Source organism: Pan troglodytes, chromosome 5, assembly GCF_028858775.2.
Source record: "Pan troglodytes isolate AG18354 chromosome 5, NHGRI_mPanTro3-v2.0_pri, whole genome shotgun sequence".
Taxonomy (NCBI): domain Eukaryota; kingdom Metazoa; phylum Chordata; class Mammalia; order Primates; family Hominidae; genus Pan; species Pan troglodytes.
This window is the reverse complement of record NC_072403.2, coordinates 71,010,775-71,029,398: the sequence shown is the minus strand read 5'-3', so window position 1 is coordinate 71,029,398 and position 18,624 is coordinate 71,010,775. Positions and strand designations below refer to the sequence as shown.

General features: G+C 38.6%; 2 protein-coding genes across 2 annotated transcripts in view; one reads left to right on the top strand and one right to left on the bottom strand.

The window, feature by feature from the left end:
* The window catches only part of LOC100609532 (protein eyes shut homolog), a 2,075,858-nt gene that overhangs the window by 474,994 nt on the left and 1,582,240 nt on the right, over positions 1-18,624 (top strand). Inside the window, exon 14 of the mRNA XM_063813139.1 lies at positions 18,121-18,377. Within this exon, the coding sequence (XP_063669209.1) occupies positions 18,121-18,377 (257 nt within the window). The remainder of the gene's footprint in view (positions 1-18,120; positions 18,378-18,624) is intronic.
* Positions 7,327-12,806, bottom strand: LOC129135405 (zinc finger CCCH domain-containing protein 11C-like). Its single transcript, XM_054685916.2, has 2 exons — positions 12,559-12,806; positions 7,327-12,190 (listed from the first exon to the last, which is right to left on the bottom strand). Exon 2 carries the CDS (start codon positions 11,668-11,670, stop codon positions 9,436-9,438), a length of 2,235 nt encoding a protein of 744 aa, XP_054541891.1. The 5' UTR covers positions 11,671-12,190; positions 12,559-12,806; the 3' UTR covers positions 7,327-9,435.

Here is an 18,624-nt window from a genome sequence, read left to right as displayed (position 1 = left end):
CATTATAGGACTTGGGCTTTTATTCCTATTAATGTGGGAAGCTCTTGGAGGCTTTTGAGCAGAGGATAACTAACATGCTCTGACTTATGTATTGAAAAGACTGCTTTGACTGCTACATTGAGTACAGACTAAAGCTGGCTGAAAACAGAAGCAGGGAGACCAGTTAGGAGGCAATTACAAGGCCACGTAGGAGATGAGGTGGCCTGGGCCAGGTGTTTGCTGTGAAGATACTGAGAAGGGATCAGATTCTGGATATACCCTGAAGGTAGAGACAAAGGGTATTTAGTAGGTAGACTGTTATTTAGATAGTTTGAACAGCTAACGTGAGAATAACAGAGGAGTCAGAAATGACTCCAAGATTTTTGGCCTGAAACACTGGGAAGATGAAGTTGTCATTTATCGAGTTATGGAAAACTGCAGAAAGACCATATCTGGAGGCAAGATCAGGAGCTCAGCTGTGATCACAGTATGTCTGAGATGCCTAAAGGACACCCAGATAGACAGTTGAATTAGTTTTGAGTCAAGGGAGAATTCGGGGCTGATCCTTTAAGCATGTGTTAATCACGCATGTATGGGGTCACTTCTTTACTCTAAACCCTCCTATAATTTCCCAGATATAAACTAGGGAGCTGTCAACATTTGGATGGTTTTTAGAGCCATGACAAAAGATGGGATTACCAAGTGAATGAAAGTACCCAAAGAAAGACAGAAGAGGTACAAGAATAGGCCCCGGGTGACTCCAACATAATATCTCACCAGCCCTACCTATGGGGAAAAAATATCCCCCAGGGAATAGGCCAGGGCCATCTAGACTTGTAGGGTTCAAGATGCTCTTTAAGAGGTGTGAGGAAAGCTGGAGTTTGCCTTTGTGTCCATGTTGCTGGTGTTCCACGAAACAGTAGGGAATCTCTACTACCTCATCTGGGGGTTGAGGACTGGAGTAAAGCAAAACAAGCAGCTGTTAAATTAGGGGAAGTGACAACGCAGTGATAATCTGAAGATCGCAGGTCTTCAGATGAAAGCTCCCTCCTAAAGAGCCAGAATTTAACTTTGAGATTGGCATATATTCCAACTGGTTACAGGAACATTGAACTAGGTATCTCCCAGTGGAAAGGAAAACAGAAAGACCTGTTTAACGTTGAAGCTCTGCCCCCCATGTTCCTGGGAGCATACTGTGATAACTGTGACCATAGAGAAAAGAAAAAGCCAATAGCTGAAATGAATCAGGTTGTTGGGGGCCTAAGATAAGTAAGTGCAACTTGTTTACATGTAAAACATTTGTCTTGTCAATTTGGGCATTTTATCTGGAAATTATCCAAAGCAGCAATTATCTAGAGCTAGCATGCTAGACTGTTTATCCCTAGACATGGGTGGGGGATGAGGGGATAGAATGCAGGTTTTCATGGCACTTATAGAGTGTGGGAGGTCTCTTTGTTTTGTATTTAAGAAAAAGAATGCAAAATTAGGCACGGGGCCATGGAAGTGACCTATGCGAGTGACGGCCCTAAAGCTATAGTTTTCCTAACTTCACAGAAAATCCACCTCTGACCCTAAACCCAGATGACAGAAACCTTGGGAGCAATAACTGATCACTTAATTTATCATGACCAAGTTTATCTTACAAGTGCCAGGAAGTATTCAGAGTTAGTCAGGCATCATAGGAAAACTCTCCTTTATGTCTATTTCTCACTCAAAGGTATTCAAATAAAAGGAAACATATTAAAGGCACTTAGATAAAGGAAGGCATAGTAAATATTCTTGTTCCATGAAATACCATCTTCTAACCACCTTAACAGATGCAACAGTTGAACAATCTAGCTGTGCTCCGCTGATATTAGAAATACTGTGGTCTGAGCCAAAGGACCAGTGATGGCATCAGGAATTATGTCACTGGCTATATCCTATATATATGTTTACCAGATAAAATACATGATATCCAGCTAAATATAAATTTCAAATATACAATAAATAATTTTTAGCAAAACTGTACCCCTACATACTTATGCATAGGACATACTTATACCAGAAAAGCACTCATTTTTCTGAAATTCACATTTAACTTGGCATCCCATATTTTTATTTGCTAAGTTTAGTAATGCTACCTACACTGATTTCTGCTTTGGGATACATAATGAGTGATAATTTGGAGAGCCTACTAAACAGAAAATCAAAGGGACAGAGGATAAATATTGGATTAGTAGGTCACATGGTTGCTTCCAACATTGGCCCTGACAGTTATCATTACTCATATAATAATACTCAACTGTCATATCAGAATCTGCAAAAGGGGGCTGAGGGTTGTGCAGAATTCGTGCATATTTAATTGACACAAATTAAATATTAAATATTAATTTAATTAGTAAAAACTATTCACTTTTAACTAATGAAAAGGATGGAAACGCTGCTTTTGTAAATAGGCAGCGTTATTGGGAACACAATATTCTACTGCGTTCCCCATCCATAAGTCAAACCATCTGTAAGTCCAGGACTAAGTGTTATCTGTAATTGCTTAAAGTGCAACATTGGTCAAATATGCATAAAGCAGCTAATTGTGAAATATGAGTAATGGGTCTATTTGTTCAATGGGTAAAACTCACTTATCCTCCTTTGACATAGAAAATAGGATTAAATGTAAAACTTATGTCCCAGCTCATAGAGAAACTTACCAGAAACATGTCCAAGTACTTTGTTTACCATCCAACCCTTTTAGTTATATATCTATGAATATTAATATTGTAGTACTTCATACTTTTTAAGTATTTATAGATATACGTATCGCTTCTCGGCCTTTTGGCGAAGATCAAGCGTAGTATTTATAGATATACGTATGTTCTTTTATTCCCTCCTCAAAAAATAATATTTTATTTATCATCCCCATTAAAAATTATGTATTCATTTGACAGATATTTAATGGGTATCGATTATGCGCTTGGAAAACAATAGTGAACACGACAGGAAAAGTTGGTCATTACAGAACTAACCTTCTAGTAAGAAATAAATAATATTTTAAAATAATAATAATAAAATTTCAGTTGGCAATATTGCCATGAAGATATAAAACAGAGCAAGAGAGACAGTGGCTGCTATTTTAGCTAGGATGGTGAAAACCCATTTGAAGTGGTAACACTTGAGTTAGACATGGAGCTTATATGATAATGATAAACCAGCCAGTGGAAATGGGAATCGCTCGAGAAATGGAGCCACTCCTTGGAGAAGAAATGAGCTTAGCAAATGAGCTGCTCATAGAACAGTAAGAACTAGATGACTGTAGCAGAATGAGAAGGGTGTGGAAAGAGCTAAGGTTCAGATGAGGCAGAAGAGGTAGACACGGCAAGGTCACGTGGAGCCTTGAAGGGCATACTGAAGAGTTTGGGTTTTTTTATTTCCTTGTTTTTGTTTTTGACTAACCCTGGCATAGTGTGTGAGGGAGGGAACTTCACAAGAGTGTGGGTACTCGGAGGCAGGCAGGATCATTGAGGGTCATCTTGGAAGCTGGTCACCACTAATCCCAGATATATCTATAGATAGATAGATAGATAGATAGATAGATAGATAGATTTAGACAGAGTCTCACTCCATCACCCAGGCTGGAGTGCAGTGTCATGATCTCGGCTCACTGCAACCTCTGCCTCCTGGGTTCAAGCAATTCTCCTGCCTCAGCCTCCCGAGTAGCTGGGATTACAGGCACATGCCACCTTGCCTGACTAATTTTTGTATTTTTAGTAGAGTTGAGGTTTCACCATGTTGGCCAGCCTGGTCTCAAACTCCTGACCTCAAGTGATCTGTCTACCTTGGCCTCTCAAAGTGCTGGGATCACAGGCATGAGCCACCATGCCCAGCCAAGAGTTTGTATAGTCCAGTGCAATGGGAGGGACCTGAAGGGGTTAGAGCAAGATAGTATTGTGATCCAATGCATCCTGAAAGGATCAATATGGCTATTCAACCAAGAAAAATTGAACAGGGATCAAGGGGAGGAAGACAAAAGTAGAAGTAGACTGGAGGCCAATTGTCTAGGCAATAGATGTTGAGGCCTTGGATGTCACTGTGAAAGGGAGAGAAGTAGTCACGTCTGTTTGAAAGTAGGATCAATTGGACGTGCTGCTAAATTGGCAGTAAGAGGCAAGGGGAAAGATACATAAAGGATAACCATAGAATTTTTACCGGGAAGCTTGGTTGCTATTAACTGAGATGGGAACTGATGTTCATTAAAATTAAAACACATTCCCATAATCACACTTTAAGTACCAGAGCAAAGATTCGAATTCAGTTCTTCCTAATGCTCCAATATTTTGGGGTTGGTGAGCTGATTAATGTCTACTAGTGTGCTTACTTATTTAAAAGTCCCCCTTTTAAGCTATAAGCTCCTCAGTGACAGAGACTTGGTGATATCTGATATCTAGTCGTAGGAACCAGAGGCACATGAATAATGCTTTTTTGAGAACATTTGTAACAAGATATGACAAGTCTACCAGGCCCCATGTTTCCCGTCACCCTTGGCTGATTCACCAATTTTTTTCTTTAAGGCAGCTATAGATGCTTTCTATAGTGTTGGTTTTGAATTCTGCTATGGAAGTACAATGGTCATTTCAGAGGCCTGCAAACTTTCCCCTTCTAAGGAAGTGTATGGGTGCAATTACGAACATATGTTAACGGAAATAAAACACATGCTAATTATTTCCCTACACGCAAAACCGTCTTGATGGAACCATCAACAGCCTTTATTTATTTGAGGAAATCTAGCGAAATAATATCTCATCAGCTATCTCATAACATTCTGTATTTGATTACCAGTTGAAATACTCCAAACTCCACACTAGTTTTTTTCTAATTTTTTTTAACCCTATAGGTTTTAATACCATGCAATTCTCAACCTCTGCATGACTTTTTTCTCCTTGTAAACAATTAGGAGCCATCTGGTTCCATGGATTTCCCGATCCTCCTGAGAATTTAAACTTAACACACCAAAAGGTTTGATTCGCCCAAGCACTACTATTACATTATTCAACTGGTTTTCTAGTCTTGGATCTTAAACAATATCTTCCTTAGAAAATCAGAAGAAATTTTCTCTTCATACTTCATATAATCCTCTTGCTCTATGTATAATACTAAGCTTTGAGGACCTCCTCAAAGCTATCTTGAAATGATTTACCAAAATATTTGCCAACTTGCCTCTTTCTATGGCAACATATAACTCAAACTGTATCACTTTGTCAATCCCAGTTTTTCTAAGTACCTGTCAAAAAAATTCAAAGGAGTTGGAGTTAGATAGAAAAGGAAACAGATTCCCCTTGGCACCTGTTTGTGCAATGTTGAGCTATGTCTGGGTACCCACTTCAATCTGAAACATTTGCATTCCTGATAAATAGGGGGAATTTTTTCTGAGAAGGCTAATGAAAACAGAGATCTTTCTCACTCAAGATACTAATCAACTTAAAACACCCTGGCTCAAATCCCTTTCTGATAAACACCAAGATCTTATTATGTAATAAAGTTTATTGATATAGTATTAAATGGCCCATTGAGATGTAGCCTAAGGAAAATTTCTTGGAGATTTTTATTATGGCATATCTGGTAAGAAAGTTGTTTTAAACTTGTCAGGCAAGACATTATCTAAAAGGCTCTTTATTCAGCCTGAGGCAGTGGCTCACGCCTGTAATTCTAGCACTTTGGGAGGCCAAGGCAGGTGGATCACCTGAGGTCAGGAGTTCAAGACCAGCCTGGCCAACAAGTGAAACCCTGTCTCTAATAAAAATACAAAAAATTAGCTGGGCGTGGTGGGATGTGCCTGTAGTCTGTCCCAACTGCTAGGGAGGCTGAGGCAGAAGAATCGCTTGAACCCGGGAGGCGGAGGCTGCAGTGAGCTGAGATCACACCACTGCACTCCAGCCTGGATGACAGTGAGACATCATCTCGAATAAATAAATAAATAAATAAAAATAAAAGGCTCTTTATTCAGTAAACACACTTATACACACATAGAAGTGGGAGAGTGGGGGAGAGAGAAGAAAACTTCCAAAGTTACCTAGGTTTTTGTTGGACAAGATTAGATACTATAATGCTCCTCGTTCTTATGATTTTTACTCCCCAAAATGAGGGGATAACAACTGAATTTTTCTCGTACACGCTAAAGCCACAGTCTCAGAAAAACATATCCCACAATTTAAAGGAAGAGTGCTGATGATGGGTACAGAGGAGGAATTATCTTTCATACAATGCATTAAGATATTCCAAGTGATTTATGGATGTATTTGAGAATTAACGGATTGAAGCTCGTGAAAACTGCTAAGAGAAACTGAAAATGGAAACATTAGTTGTTCACATTAAATCTAAACATGTTTAGAGCAAGTTTAGGGACTGTCACTTCTCAATGTGATAGAATAACTGGTACCAAATCTGTCTCTCTGCTGTAAACAGCTAGGAAATCGGACAAAATACATGAGACAGCTGTTTTCAGACGTTAGAAAACAGACACAGCACGGAAGTGTGAGTCTTCAGAACAGGAAAAGAAATGAGGTAAGCCCTATAACCAACATGGCTTTCTGGATGTAGGCACTTCCAAGACTGCAGTAAGAGAGGAGGAACCATGACAAGGCAGATCCAACTTACTGAATTTAATAGACAGAGATCAGAGTTAAAGGAGCTAAAAGAGCTGAAATGTGAGGCACAGAGAGAAAGAACTCCAGAAATCTATACAGGCAGCTATCCTGAGTCCTTCATTGAATATTAGGCTACATATGCATGAAATGAAACTCTATGAGGCCAGGCAAAAACAGCTACTGGGATTTGTGAGCTGGGGGTTGAGTTGCAGCCGGCCAGAATGGAGGCATTGCTGACCACCCTGAATATTTCCTCGAGCCTCCTGAAGAGGCGTGCTTCAAAAGGATAATTAAATTAGCCCTAAAGAAAAACTTACTCTAGACGCATACTCCCAAACTTAAAAATACGCTTAAAAAGGATCAGGTTGAATGGTAAGTAACTGAACTCCCCGGCAAAACAAAATTCGGCTTTCCAGAGGAAGACTACAAAATCTAGACTTTCTTTTTTTTTTTTTTTTTTTTGAGACGGACTCTTGCTCTGCTGCCCAGGCTGGAGTGCAGTGGCACGATCTCAGCTCACTGCAACCTCCGCCTCCCAGGTTCACGCCATTCTCCTGCCTCAGCCTCCCAAGTAGCTGGGACTACAGGCACCCACCACCACGCCTGGCTAATTTCTTTCTTTCTTTCTTTCTTTCTTTTTTTTTTTCCTACATCGGTTGTATTTAAAACACAAACAAGTATTTCTCTTTCTGTAAGGGCAAATGGTTCAAATAATGCGGAACATGAAACATTGACTAATACAAGTTTATTTTTTAAAAAAGCAAAAGAATAAAGAATATATACAAAAGGGACCTGGAATCTGTAAGCTGATTCCAAAAGCGAAATAAGTAGAAAATCCGTGGTGAAACCTGAACATTCTACCCCTGCTTTGGAGAAGGGCTATCATACAACATTCATTCAGCTGAAGATGGATTGCTAGAGGTGTGTCGATACATAAATTTCAAGTCATTTTTGCTTGTGCAGAATCATCCCAATCTTAACAAGACTGAATGGGCAGTCCTGTGGCTTTCTTCCTTTTCCATATTCCCAACAAGGCTACGTGAAGTTCAACTCTTGATGAGCCGCTTACAACAGCAGTTCCTTAGGAGCCAACATGACAGGTGGGTCAGATTTCCCTATGAGAAACAAAACTGGCCACCTACAGCAAAATATCAAAATGGGTAAATCCTTCCTTCCTCTTCCTTCTGATTATATACAACATATCTCCTTTCAAGACTATTATTTCCGTCATGCTTATTCCTTCACAAATCTAAACCTTGAGGTGATATGAAGGAAACCAACATCAAGAAAAGAAAACTCAATTCAGAAATGAAGAAAACTGGCAGGTATACAATACACCCCCAGAGCATCTCAATATCCCTGGCACAGTACAATTCGGTGTACTGCTACAGCCCATAGATAAATATTGGCAGCTTGAATAAGCTCATTTTTTCCCTCAGGTGGTTAAAGGCCACCACATAAATACTGGGCAACAGGGGTTTGTTGGGAGAATTAGAAATAAAAAATTAACCAAATTTTGTCCCTGTGTTAATTCAATGCCAGCAAGGAGGCAAGTACTGAAGAAGAAAAGGGACAATTTTCATACGAAAAAAGAATTCCTCTAATCATGTCACCATCTCATATAATGAATCCAGGGAATCCCAGAAATAGAAAATTAGTTTCAGGGGACCCCTGAGGCACTTTAAAGCCTTTTAAAAAATTACAGTAATAATAAATTAGATATTGCTCTTCAGAGGCCAACAGAGCAGCAGAAGCATCAAGATCAGGTCCAAAGAGTTATGCCCACATTACAGGCTTCCTGAGCTGCTCAGCCCTCTTTAAAGCTTAGTTGAATCTCTAAATACCTTTACAAAGACATACAATTTAACACAGACTGAGTGGGTATTTTTGTTTAGTGGTAGCATAAAATTTGGTCCTTAATGGTAGCAGCTGTCTTCATCCATTTCAAACTCAGGTAATATTAAGTACATCAAGACAATACATAAAGAATACAACAAAGGAGAAAAAAGCCAAAACTGACAAACACCTCAAGGAGTCACTAAGTTTGCTTGCACCCTTTCACTTGATCTCCCTCTCAGTCTCTTTTTTGTGGAGAGAAGGGTATGACAGAACTTTTTTCTCAAAAGATGATAAACAATGGCATCAAATGGACAAAATGGTTATAAAGTAACTTTAAAAATCTGACCCCAAGGAATCCAGGACACATACAGATAATTCAGAGGTATACTTCTGATTTGGGGCAAATTCTAGACTAAAGAAATGATCGTCTCAGGTAAATGTTACAATAGATGAAACTAAGTCCAGTTTTTTGGCGGTTTTTTTTTTAAAGTGTCCTCACTACCACCTTCAGCTATCAATCATTTCTCATAGCTCAAGCGGAAGGTCATCTTCATCTTTCCCAGGATCCAGGTCAACCTCAGCTTCCCATTTGCCTCCTGAAATCTCCCACGTTAGTTTCTCAAAATCATCCTCCACAGAGAGTGGGGGCTTTCCTGTTGAGGCAGAGCTGAGTCGGCGAGTTTTCATGCTCATTTGGGATGAGGAAGGGCCAGACGCCTCCGGGGGTGAGGAATCTGAAGAGGACTGGGTTGGAGGCAGCACAAGACTGTCTCTAACCAAACACCGCATATTCTCACTCATAGGTGGGAATTGAGCAATGAGATCACATGGACACAGGAAGGGGAATATCACACTCTGGGGACTGTGGTGGGGTGGGGGGAGGGGGGAGGGATAGCACTGGGAGATATACCTACTGCTAGATGACGAGTTAGTGGGTGCAGCGCACCAGCATGGCACATGTATACAGATGTAACTAACCTGCACAATGTGCACGTGTACCCTAAAACTTACAGTATATTAAAAAAAAGAAAGAAAGAAAAAAGACAAAGAAAAAGAAAAAGAAAAAAAGACTGTCTCTAGGATTTTCTGCTTCAGGCACAGTGACTGATTTGTCCTCGGAGACAAGCAGGACAACAGCATCCACAGCTGCCTTTTTGGCTGGGGGTTCCTGTAGGACGCTGCTGGAGCTGAGTGGCTTCACAGCGGCAGTGACAGCAAGGTGCATCTCCACTGCCTTACGTTTTGGGGCCAATTTGGGGGATGACACAACTTTAACCACAGATTGCTTCACGTTCACTTTGGGTTTAGCTTCACCCCTTTTTTCCAAGGTCTGTGCTGCCCATTTCACATTCAATAATGAGTCTGCAATCCCTGAGGTTTCTACCTCCACCTTCTGGGATGACTTTGTGGGAAGCTGCTTGGTCAGGTGCCATGTGATTCCTGGCACAGCAGTGAGCACTGGTTTCTCTGCCACTCGGGTATTGCAAGAGGCTACATCTCCCCGAAGAGGTGTCCAGACTGATTTTTCCCTCTCCTGCTGTTTCCGCATGCGCATCTCTCTCATGGTCGCACATCTCTTGACTTGAATTTTACTGATGTCAACTCCTGTGCTCTCAACTGAAGCCTCTGTAGCTTCCATTCTAATACGGCTCTGAAAATCAACTTCATTTCCTTCCTGAAGTATCTTCTCTTCTTTCCTCCATGTTCTTTGGGTGACTCGCAGCAGCAACCTTGCCCCCGGAGTGGCCTCATGTTGAGACGGGGAGCTGGTGCTGCTCTCAGAGCTCTGCTGCACCCTCCGTGCCTTCTCCAGTTTAATTTCTTCCAGCGTCTTCATGTGCACCTCCTGCATGGACTTTGTTTTACCTGCAGGCTCCTCTGATTGTCCTTTGCTGGCAACAATGGGTGGCAAAACTACTGTTTTTTTAATTTCACTATCAGTCTTCAGCTTCATGCAAGTTGTATCCTTTTTGCTTTTTTGTCTCTCTGCTTCCTGCTGCCTATGTTCTTCCTCAGCCAGGACCTCAGAGAAGGTTTTGATACGGAGAGTGGAGGAGCTTCTTGCTCCTGAAGTAGAATCATCAGTTTTTGAAGGTCCTTCTGTCTTGAGTTTAGTTTGCGATTCCCCATGTTTCTGACTGGCTCTTTCAAGAAGCATTTCTTCTAATGTCTTCACATGGATCTCACCAACTTTATTAACTTTATCTGTTGCGTCCTCATTATTTGGATCAGCTGACATGCCTAATCGCTCCTTAAGAGACTTGGAAACTTGAGCTGTCTTTGGTGTTTCGTCAGTGTTAGTTTCCGGAGCTTCAACTTTCTTCCCTAGCCTCTGTGCCAGGCTACGCTTTGATGGAGGATCACTGTCAGCGCCTGCCGAAAATTTTCGTTTCCCCAGTCTCTCAGTAAGACCCAATCTAACCAAGGGTTCTTCTCCTTGTTTGGTGGAGAGAGTTACTGTCTTCACCACAGTCCTGACATTTTCTTTTTCAGGACCTGGAACAGGCTCAGGGTGGAGCAAAAGACTGGAAACTCCTGAAGAACCCTCACCTTGCTTCTTAGATTTTTCCTTCATTTTCTCTGACTTAATTTCCTCAAGAGTTTTTATTCCAAAATGCAAACATTCACCTTGCTTTATATTGACTGCAGGTTTCCGGACAGAAGTCACTCGTAATCCATTGTGAACTTCAGGAGTTGGTTGCAGGGTAGGTGTTTTGGTTTCATCACCTTCCTCAGGAAACTGATCATCATCATCTTCATCATCATCTGCAGCATTAATTACAACTGGTGGATGCTTGGGGCTAGGAACATTTTCGGAACTTTCCACTTTCATAACGCTCCGCAGCTGAGGGGAAGGATTGGACTGGACAGACAATTTGTTCTGCTGAACTGAAAGTTGGCTAGCCTTCACTTCCTCTTCTGGTGACTCAGGCACAGTTGTGCTCGGAGGTAGGAAAAGGCCATCAACATATCGTCCTCTATTGTGATGGAAAGCGCAGTTTAATTTTTGACATCCTGTTGGCTGATTTTCCCAATAACAAGGAATTTCACTGCGTTTTTTATCAATCTCCATGTGCCGAAACCTGCACACCCGTCGAAAACAGCGCCCTTCTCGCCATAATGTGCAAACAGTTTCATTTCCTAGTGCAGCTTCACAGTGACGGAATGGGCAGCTGTCACCTTTGGTACATGTAGAATAGAAAAAAAAATAGCAGTCTTCTCCTTGATTAGGCATGCTGGGTAGATTCTTAGATCAGAAGTGGCTTCTTGAAACAAGCCACTGCTTCCTCAAAGCAAGGACAAGGCTCCAAGTCCTCGTGAAATGGGTTTAATCTTCCAAATGACAACTTGATCACAGCAATTGTCTTTAAACTGTAATCATTAGCTGGTTGCTCTCAACAGGAACGTCTGTGTCTTCACTGAGTTCCAATCTATTACGCCTGTAGGTCGAACCAACACTCAATCCATGAATTAATAATAATGAGGCAGAAAAAATTTTCCTCCTCACATTGCCAAGAAAACCTCTCAGCCACAATTCAAACACAGCATGTGTTTTTAAAACATCTCCCAACTACTGGGAGATTAAGTCCATTCAAATAACCTTTGTCAGACTGGAGACAGCTAGGGTTAGTTATCTCCTCAAAAACAAAACAAAACAAACAAAAAAAAAACAAAAAAAAGAGTTCATTTAAAGATGAACTTGAGAGTCAAAGGATCATGAAAAAAATCCATCTTCCATAGCTGAACAATATAATCTGAAAAACAAAAAAAAACATCAGTTTTTCAGTAAGATCCAATTTCTGGTCTTCAAGATTTCTTCACACTTAATACTAGTCAATTTTCCAGGAATTTTTTGGGCAGGGAATATCCCCAAATCCTAAAAAGCATCGCTATCTCTAGTTCCACAGCCTCCTTCTCAAGGTCCAGAACCAAGGCCTGGAAGATGTCAACACTATAGGCCTTCCCCACAGGAATCCGCACCGATTATGGGAGTTTAGGGGTGTTCTTCATTACGGTTTCACCAATCCTACAAGGAGTACGGAAGTGTCCCTGTTGCTCTTGACTCCCACGCTGAGGGCCAGGGGTGGGAGTGTAATGAGGGTGGGGAATGGGTGTAGGATACCGGAATAAGGTCGGTGGCTTTCTGTATGTGGAGTTTGAGACAAGCTCCAAAGTCGTGGGACCCGAACCGATGACACTATCCCCGACTCCCGCTTGCTGCCACGTCTTTCTTCTTGCTTGGCCGCTGCCGTCCGTCGTCCTCCCAGCAGCAGCAGCACTCGCAGAAAACCAAGACTGCCAGCGTCAAAGATGGCGCCCGGCTACAGGCTCCGCTCTAAGGCCCGGCCGGTAAAAGTGCCAGCACGACGCAGGGCGCGAGGGTTCTGGAAGACGTAGTTCCTCTATGACGCGATGCCTAAGATCTAATTTCTTATATCTTTGGTAGAGACGGGGTTTCACCGTGTTAGCCAGGATGGTCTCGATCTCCTGACCTCGTGATCTGCCCGCCTCCGCCTCCCAAAGTGCTGGGATTACAGGCATGAGTTACCACGCCCAGCCCCAAATCTAGACTTTCAATAAAATATTTACAATGTCTAACATCCTAACAAAAATTATTTAAAATGCAAAGGATCAGGAAAGACTAGAACCACCAAACTAAGTTGGTAGCAGAGGGGAAGCCACTAAATAAGCCGAATACTCGAAAGACAGGCATTGTACTCATCAGTCATTCCTGAGGGTGGGACCATGGTAAAGCTGAAAATCAAAGAATTGGTTGAAAGCTTTATGAGCACACAGTTAAACTCCTGAATTCTCTCTTTTATCTGTGTGAACAGCCTGTTCCATTCTTGAGCAATACACAGAGCCCAGGGATGTGGTGCAATACTACAGAGGAGAAATTAAGTAAAAATCTACTCCCAAAACAAAGGTAACAAGGTATTTTTCCCTATTCTGCTCTAAAAATGTGGGTGGTCAGGCCACTTCCCCTGACTGTCACTGAGTGGATGTAGGTTAAAGAATACAGACTCTGAGAGAATTAGAGAGTTCTTAAACAAATCAGCCAGGTCTCTTTGATCACAGTGCAATAAAGTCACTAGAAAACCACTCACAATGAATACATGGAATTTCAAACCATATTTTTTGGTGATTTATTTTTCAATATAAGTGGAGAGTCAAGCATAACCATGTAAGTTAAGAAATTCTCTAACTTCACAGCCAGAGACCAAAGTCAGTTGGAAGGTGGGGAGAAAATTCAGAGGAAATACAAAGAAGAGATGCATGTTAAACTTTTGAAAAAAACTCCAAAACTTAAGACTACTGCCCTCAAAGTAATAAGAAAAAGGTAGAAAAAATAGTTTTCAGATCTACAATATGTGAACATTTTTAGTTCTAAGAGGTCTAACCTAAAAATAATATGCTTCGCTTAAAATAGGAAGTCAAGTAAGGAAAAGATGAGGAATTTAGGAAACTGAGGATCCAAACCAGAAGACAGGCGGTAAAGCTTCCCAGGATGAAGGTGAAGAGTCATCCCAGAAAACACTATGAAGTGAGCCTGTGGATCTACCCATTCAGAAGAGGCATTTCTAAGGACAAAAAGACTGAGGCTGAGAGAATATCCAATGTATTTTGCATATTGAGGGACATGGGGAAGTAATGATGACTGGGTGCTTAGAATAAGTAAACAAAACTAAAAATATAGTGATTAAAAACTGCCAGGAAAACAAAAATGTTCTGTAAAAGTAAATGCATACGACCTCTTTCAGCTACAAACGATATCACTAAACACATAATTATATAAAATGAATGTTAATTTATTACAAAATTAACCTAATTTTATATTGGGAGAATGATATAAGGGCTTGGTGTGTTTATCTGTGTGTCTGTGTGTGTGTGTGCGTGTGTGTGTGTGTTTTGGGGTAAGGAGCAGTGTAAGAAATGTAAATACTTCTCTTCCATAGGATGACATCAATGAATAATGTTTAAATGTGCTTTTTTATTAAGTAATAAATGTAAAATATTTTATTTGGAAATATTGAGATAAATGAAAACACAAAAATAGTTAAACATCTTAAAGTAGTTATATATAGGTGGCAGGATGAGTTAGAAATGGAAACGCACTGTAATATTTGACCCTCAGAAGACACTATAGTTATTCTATAAGAAATATTTGCATTATTATAGGAATATTTACATAGTATTTGATGAAAATATAAATTAAAATAAACCAGAATATTAAAACTTGGAAATAAATTTAAAACCAAAACGCCTGGCATTTCAGAAATTTTGGACTACTTCCAATGCATCAGAAGCGACACTTTCCTAAGAACATCCCAATGAGCTTTCAAACAATGGCCATTAGAAAGCAATAGATTGCCAAGTTGTTTTTTGGGGGGGTCAGGGGAAGGGTGTGGTGCAAAGGAAAAGGAAGTGTTGATATCTTATTTTCTTTTGTGCTAATTATAAAATTAGTGTTAAAAATATGTTATTTATTGTAGAAAAATTACTAAAAATAGGTTGTTATTAGGAAAACAAAAAGGTAAATGACCAGTAACTTTGCAAAAAAAGTGCAATTCATGAATTAAACACATAAAAATCATAGCAAAATAGGACAGATTTTCTAATCAGACTGGTAAATACTAAAACATTTTATGATATGCAGAACTCTCCAGTGTTTGGGAAGCCCAGCATTCTGAACATCAACCTTTATAGAGAGGGCTTTGATAAGAACTATTAAAATTAAACACTTGATTTCCTTTTGATTAGGGCCAATTTTGCAAGGGATTTATCCTATGGATCCTCTTTATAGAATCCACTGATATATTTATACAAGGACTTCCATTTCTGTATAAATATTAACACAACAAATTAAAACACATAGTAACTACAGTGCCTTCTGAGGGTGAAATATTATGGTACATTCATATAATAGAATATTTGCAACCTTTGAAAACAAAATGTGCTAATTTGGATTGGTATCTCAGACATATCATTAAATGGAAAGATAAAATTTCAGAGCATTATATATTACTAAGATATAATCATTTTTGAGAATTTAAATATATATATATATAAAAATATGTATGTGTAGGTAGGTTTGTATTGTAGGAAGGTTGATATAGAAATGGTAATGCTAAACAATAAGGGAATGTGCCTAAGTTGTGTCAAAAATAAAATTTGAAAAATTCAAAAATTGGGAACAAGTAGGTTGTTGCTCTAACCACAACTCGTCAAATTTTAAAAAGACGAGTACACAAGAAAAAGTATTCTCTTGAGGACATTAAAGCTCAATAAAACAAACATCAAGAGGTCAATATAAAAATACATGAAATATAATGAAATATAAAAATAGGTCAATTACCATTTCAAATTTGCTATGGCCAAATGCAGATTCCTAGTTTCTACCCCAAATTTTCTCCTATTAAATCTTCCTCTTAATAAAAGGTGTCACTATCTCCACACAGCTCAGATTAGAGACTTAAGCAAGATCCTAATAGTTAAGTGGCAAACTCTCTTTCAATTAGTACAGTTTTTGTTTGTTATAGTATCTGAGCTAGTACTTCCATATTACTCTTAATTTTCAAAAATATTCTCAATGCCGTAAGCTTCCCATATATAATTTAGAGTCTACCTCTTGATGCCTTTATTGAGATTTAATAAACTAGAGATTAGCTCAGGAAGAATTATAAAGATATGCCTTCGTATTCTTGTACAGGATATCCTGTTCATTTAGGAAGGAACTTTCTAAAATTTTCTTTTCATTTTCATGGAATAACAAACAGCATTATGACTAAAGCTTGCATAGTAGAGGCACAGAACTATGTAATAATCTTGGCATTATACATAGGGCCCCATGTAATCTACCACCCCAATCAGAACACTGTTAAAAGTGAAAGAGCACTATTAACAATTTACAAAGATACGGTTAAACAAGGCCTAGCACAGGCCAACAATTTTTTGCCATGTGGCAGTTGTTTTGAATTTACCTAGGTTTTTTTTTTCTTTTTCTGTATGTGGAGGGAGAAGAGGAAAGGTATTGAAGGGAAGTAACTGTGTTCTATGATTTTATTTCAGGTAACTTTGTTGGAAGGGTGTTTGATATAGTAGGTAACAGTTACTTGCCCAGTAAAATATGCATTCAATACTCTTCTGTGAAATAGATGTGCAACTGAGAATTTTGCAGATGAGGAAAACAGGCACAAATGTATTTGTTTAATACATGTTTGAAAAGAATTAAAACCAAAGTTTTCTCTCCAAGACCAGTGATTTGAACACATCAAAGCATCCACTACACTTCCTACCATTAATAATCTCAGTGATCCTTGACAAATTGCATTAAATGGCTAAGTTCTTTACAACTACAAGAAGAAAGGCTTGAACTAATTCACCTTTAACATTTTTGCTGGCTCCAAACACTTACCGTCATATACAGTTATAAGTGTAATGACTTAGGTTCAGTAGGTTAATTTGTATTAATAATAACAAGCAAAGTGATTTGACATTGCTTTTCTCAGCCCATTGACATATTTATATGCTAATGTTAAGTGCCCTTTGAATGCTTGGTAAAGAATTCTTGAAAATCATGATACTTTAATTTTTTTTCATCTTTTGCTTTCTTTTTCAATTATGTATGTATATAAAATATTCAAAGAAATGCATATGGATATATTATATAATGTATTATTATATTAAAATGATCTAAGAATTTATATTAATAACTTATAACTATGCCTAGATATAGAGGAACCCAAGAAAAGTTGTTCAATGTATAATGATCAAATAAATTAGGCCTTGAACAGATGTGTGTGTGTTTCTGTGCACCTCTGTATTTGAAAGGAAGAAAAAAGTGAAAAATCTTTGTCTCTCTAACTCCAGAAAAATATCCCCACTTTTGTTGATAGCCAACATAGTTCTCAGCATTAAACCTAAAACATATTTAAAATACATTTACATAAATTGCAGACTATTTCACAATTGTCTTCACTTACAAGAAAACTATGTAAAAAACTACTAGAAAAATATATTGGATAAATTGAAATTACTATGGGAAAATCTCGTCGAAATTTGCAAATTCATTAAAAATGTATCTAAAAAACTAAAATAATGAATGCATGAATTATGTTCATGTATTCAAGAGTACAGATATTTTAAAATTCAAAATATTATAGATTTAAAGAATAGTATAAGAATACCTGGCATTGCCTTACAGCTACATCTTAAATAATTGCACTGAGTGACAAACTGAGTTTGAATAATCTTATATATATGTATATATATATAGTTGTTACAAAAGTAATTGTGATTTTTTTCCATTACTTTCAATGACAAAAACCGCCATTACTTTTGCACCAACCTAATAATATATGAATACACACACACACACACACACATTAGCATAGGCAGAGTTCATGATGTTATCCCAGCTAACATAGCAATTAAGTGGCAGAATATGTTTTTGAGACTAGATATATTCAGCACCAAAGTTATTTTCACTCATAATTCTGCACAGTAATCAAAAGTAATTTTGCCAAGAATGGACACTTTATGAAAATATTTTTTAAATGCACCCCACAACTATCTTCATTAAATATTTATTTCTGTGTTTTTAAATAAATGTGTGATTTAAATACTTAAATATATCAAAATAAAGTATATGACTAATTGGGTTTTTCATTTTTCTGTGTTTCAGATGCAGCTGTTCTCTTAGTTACATTGGCAGATTGTGTGTTGTCAATGTTGACTATTGCTTAGGGAACCAGAGTATATCAGTGCATGGCCTCTGCCTGGCCCTTTCGCACAATTGTAACTGTAGCGGTCTGCAAAGATATGAAAGGAACATCTGTGAGATAGATACTGAAGACTGCAAATCTGCGTCCTGCAAAAATGGAACAACTAGTACACATTTAAGGGGATATTTCTTCTGCAAGTGTGTCCCAGGATTTAAAGGCAAGTTTTTTTTTTTCCTGATAAATTAAATTTTCTAGTAAATAATGTTGTTAATATATTTATTTGATATATCTCAAATGTGTCTATTGATTGGTATTGTTGTCTCATTTCTTATTTGGCAAAGTAAAAAAAAATGCATTCACTTGAATAATAGGATTGCTTCTTTGGGCAATTTAATCTGACTACACAGCCTTGCTCATGCAAATAAGACTAATAAGGTCAGGCTGAAGCACTGGGAATATGATGG

What these genes read in the sequence shown, in the direction of transcription:
- LOC129135405 (XM_054685916.2), bottom strand. Translation starts at nt 11,670, where the DNA reads ATGCCTAATCAAGGAGAAGACTGCTATTTTTTTTTCTATTCTACATGT.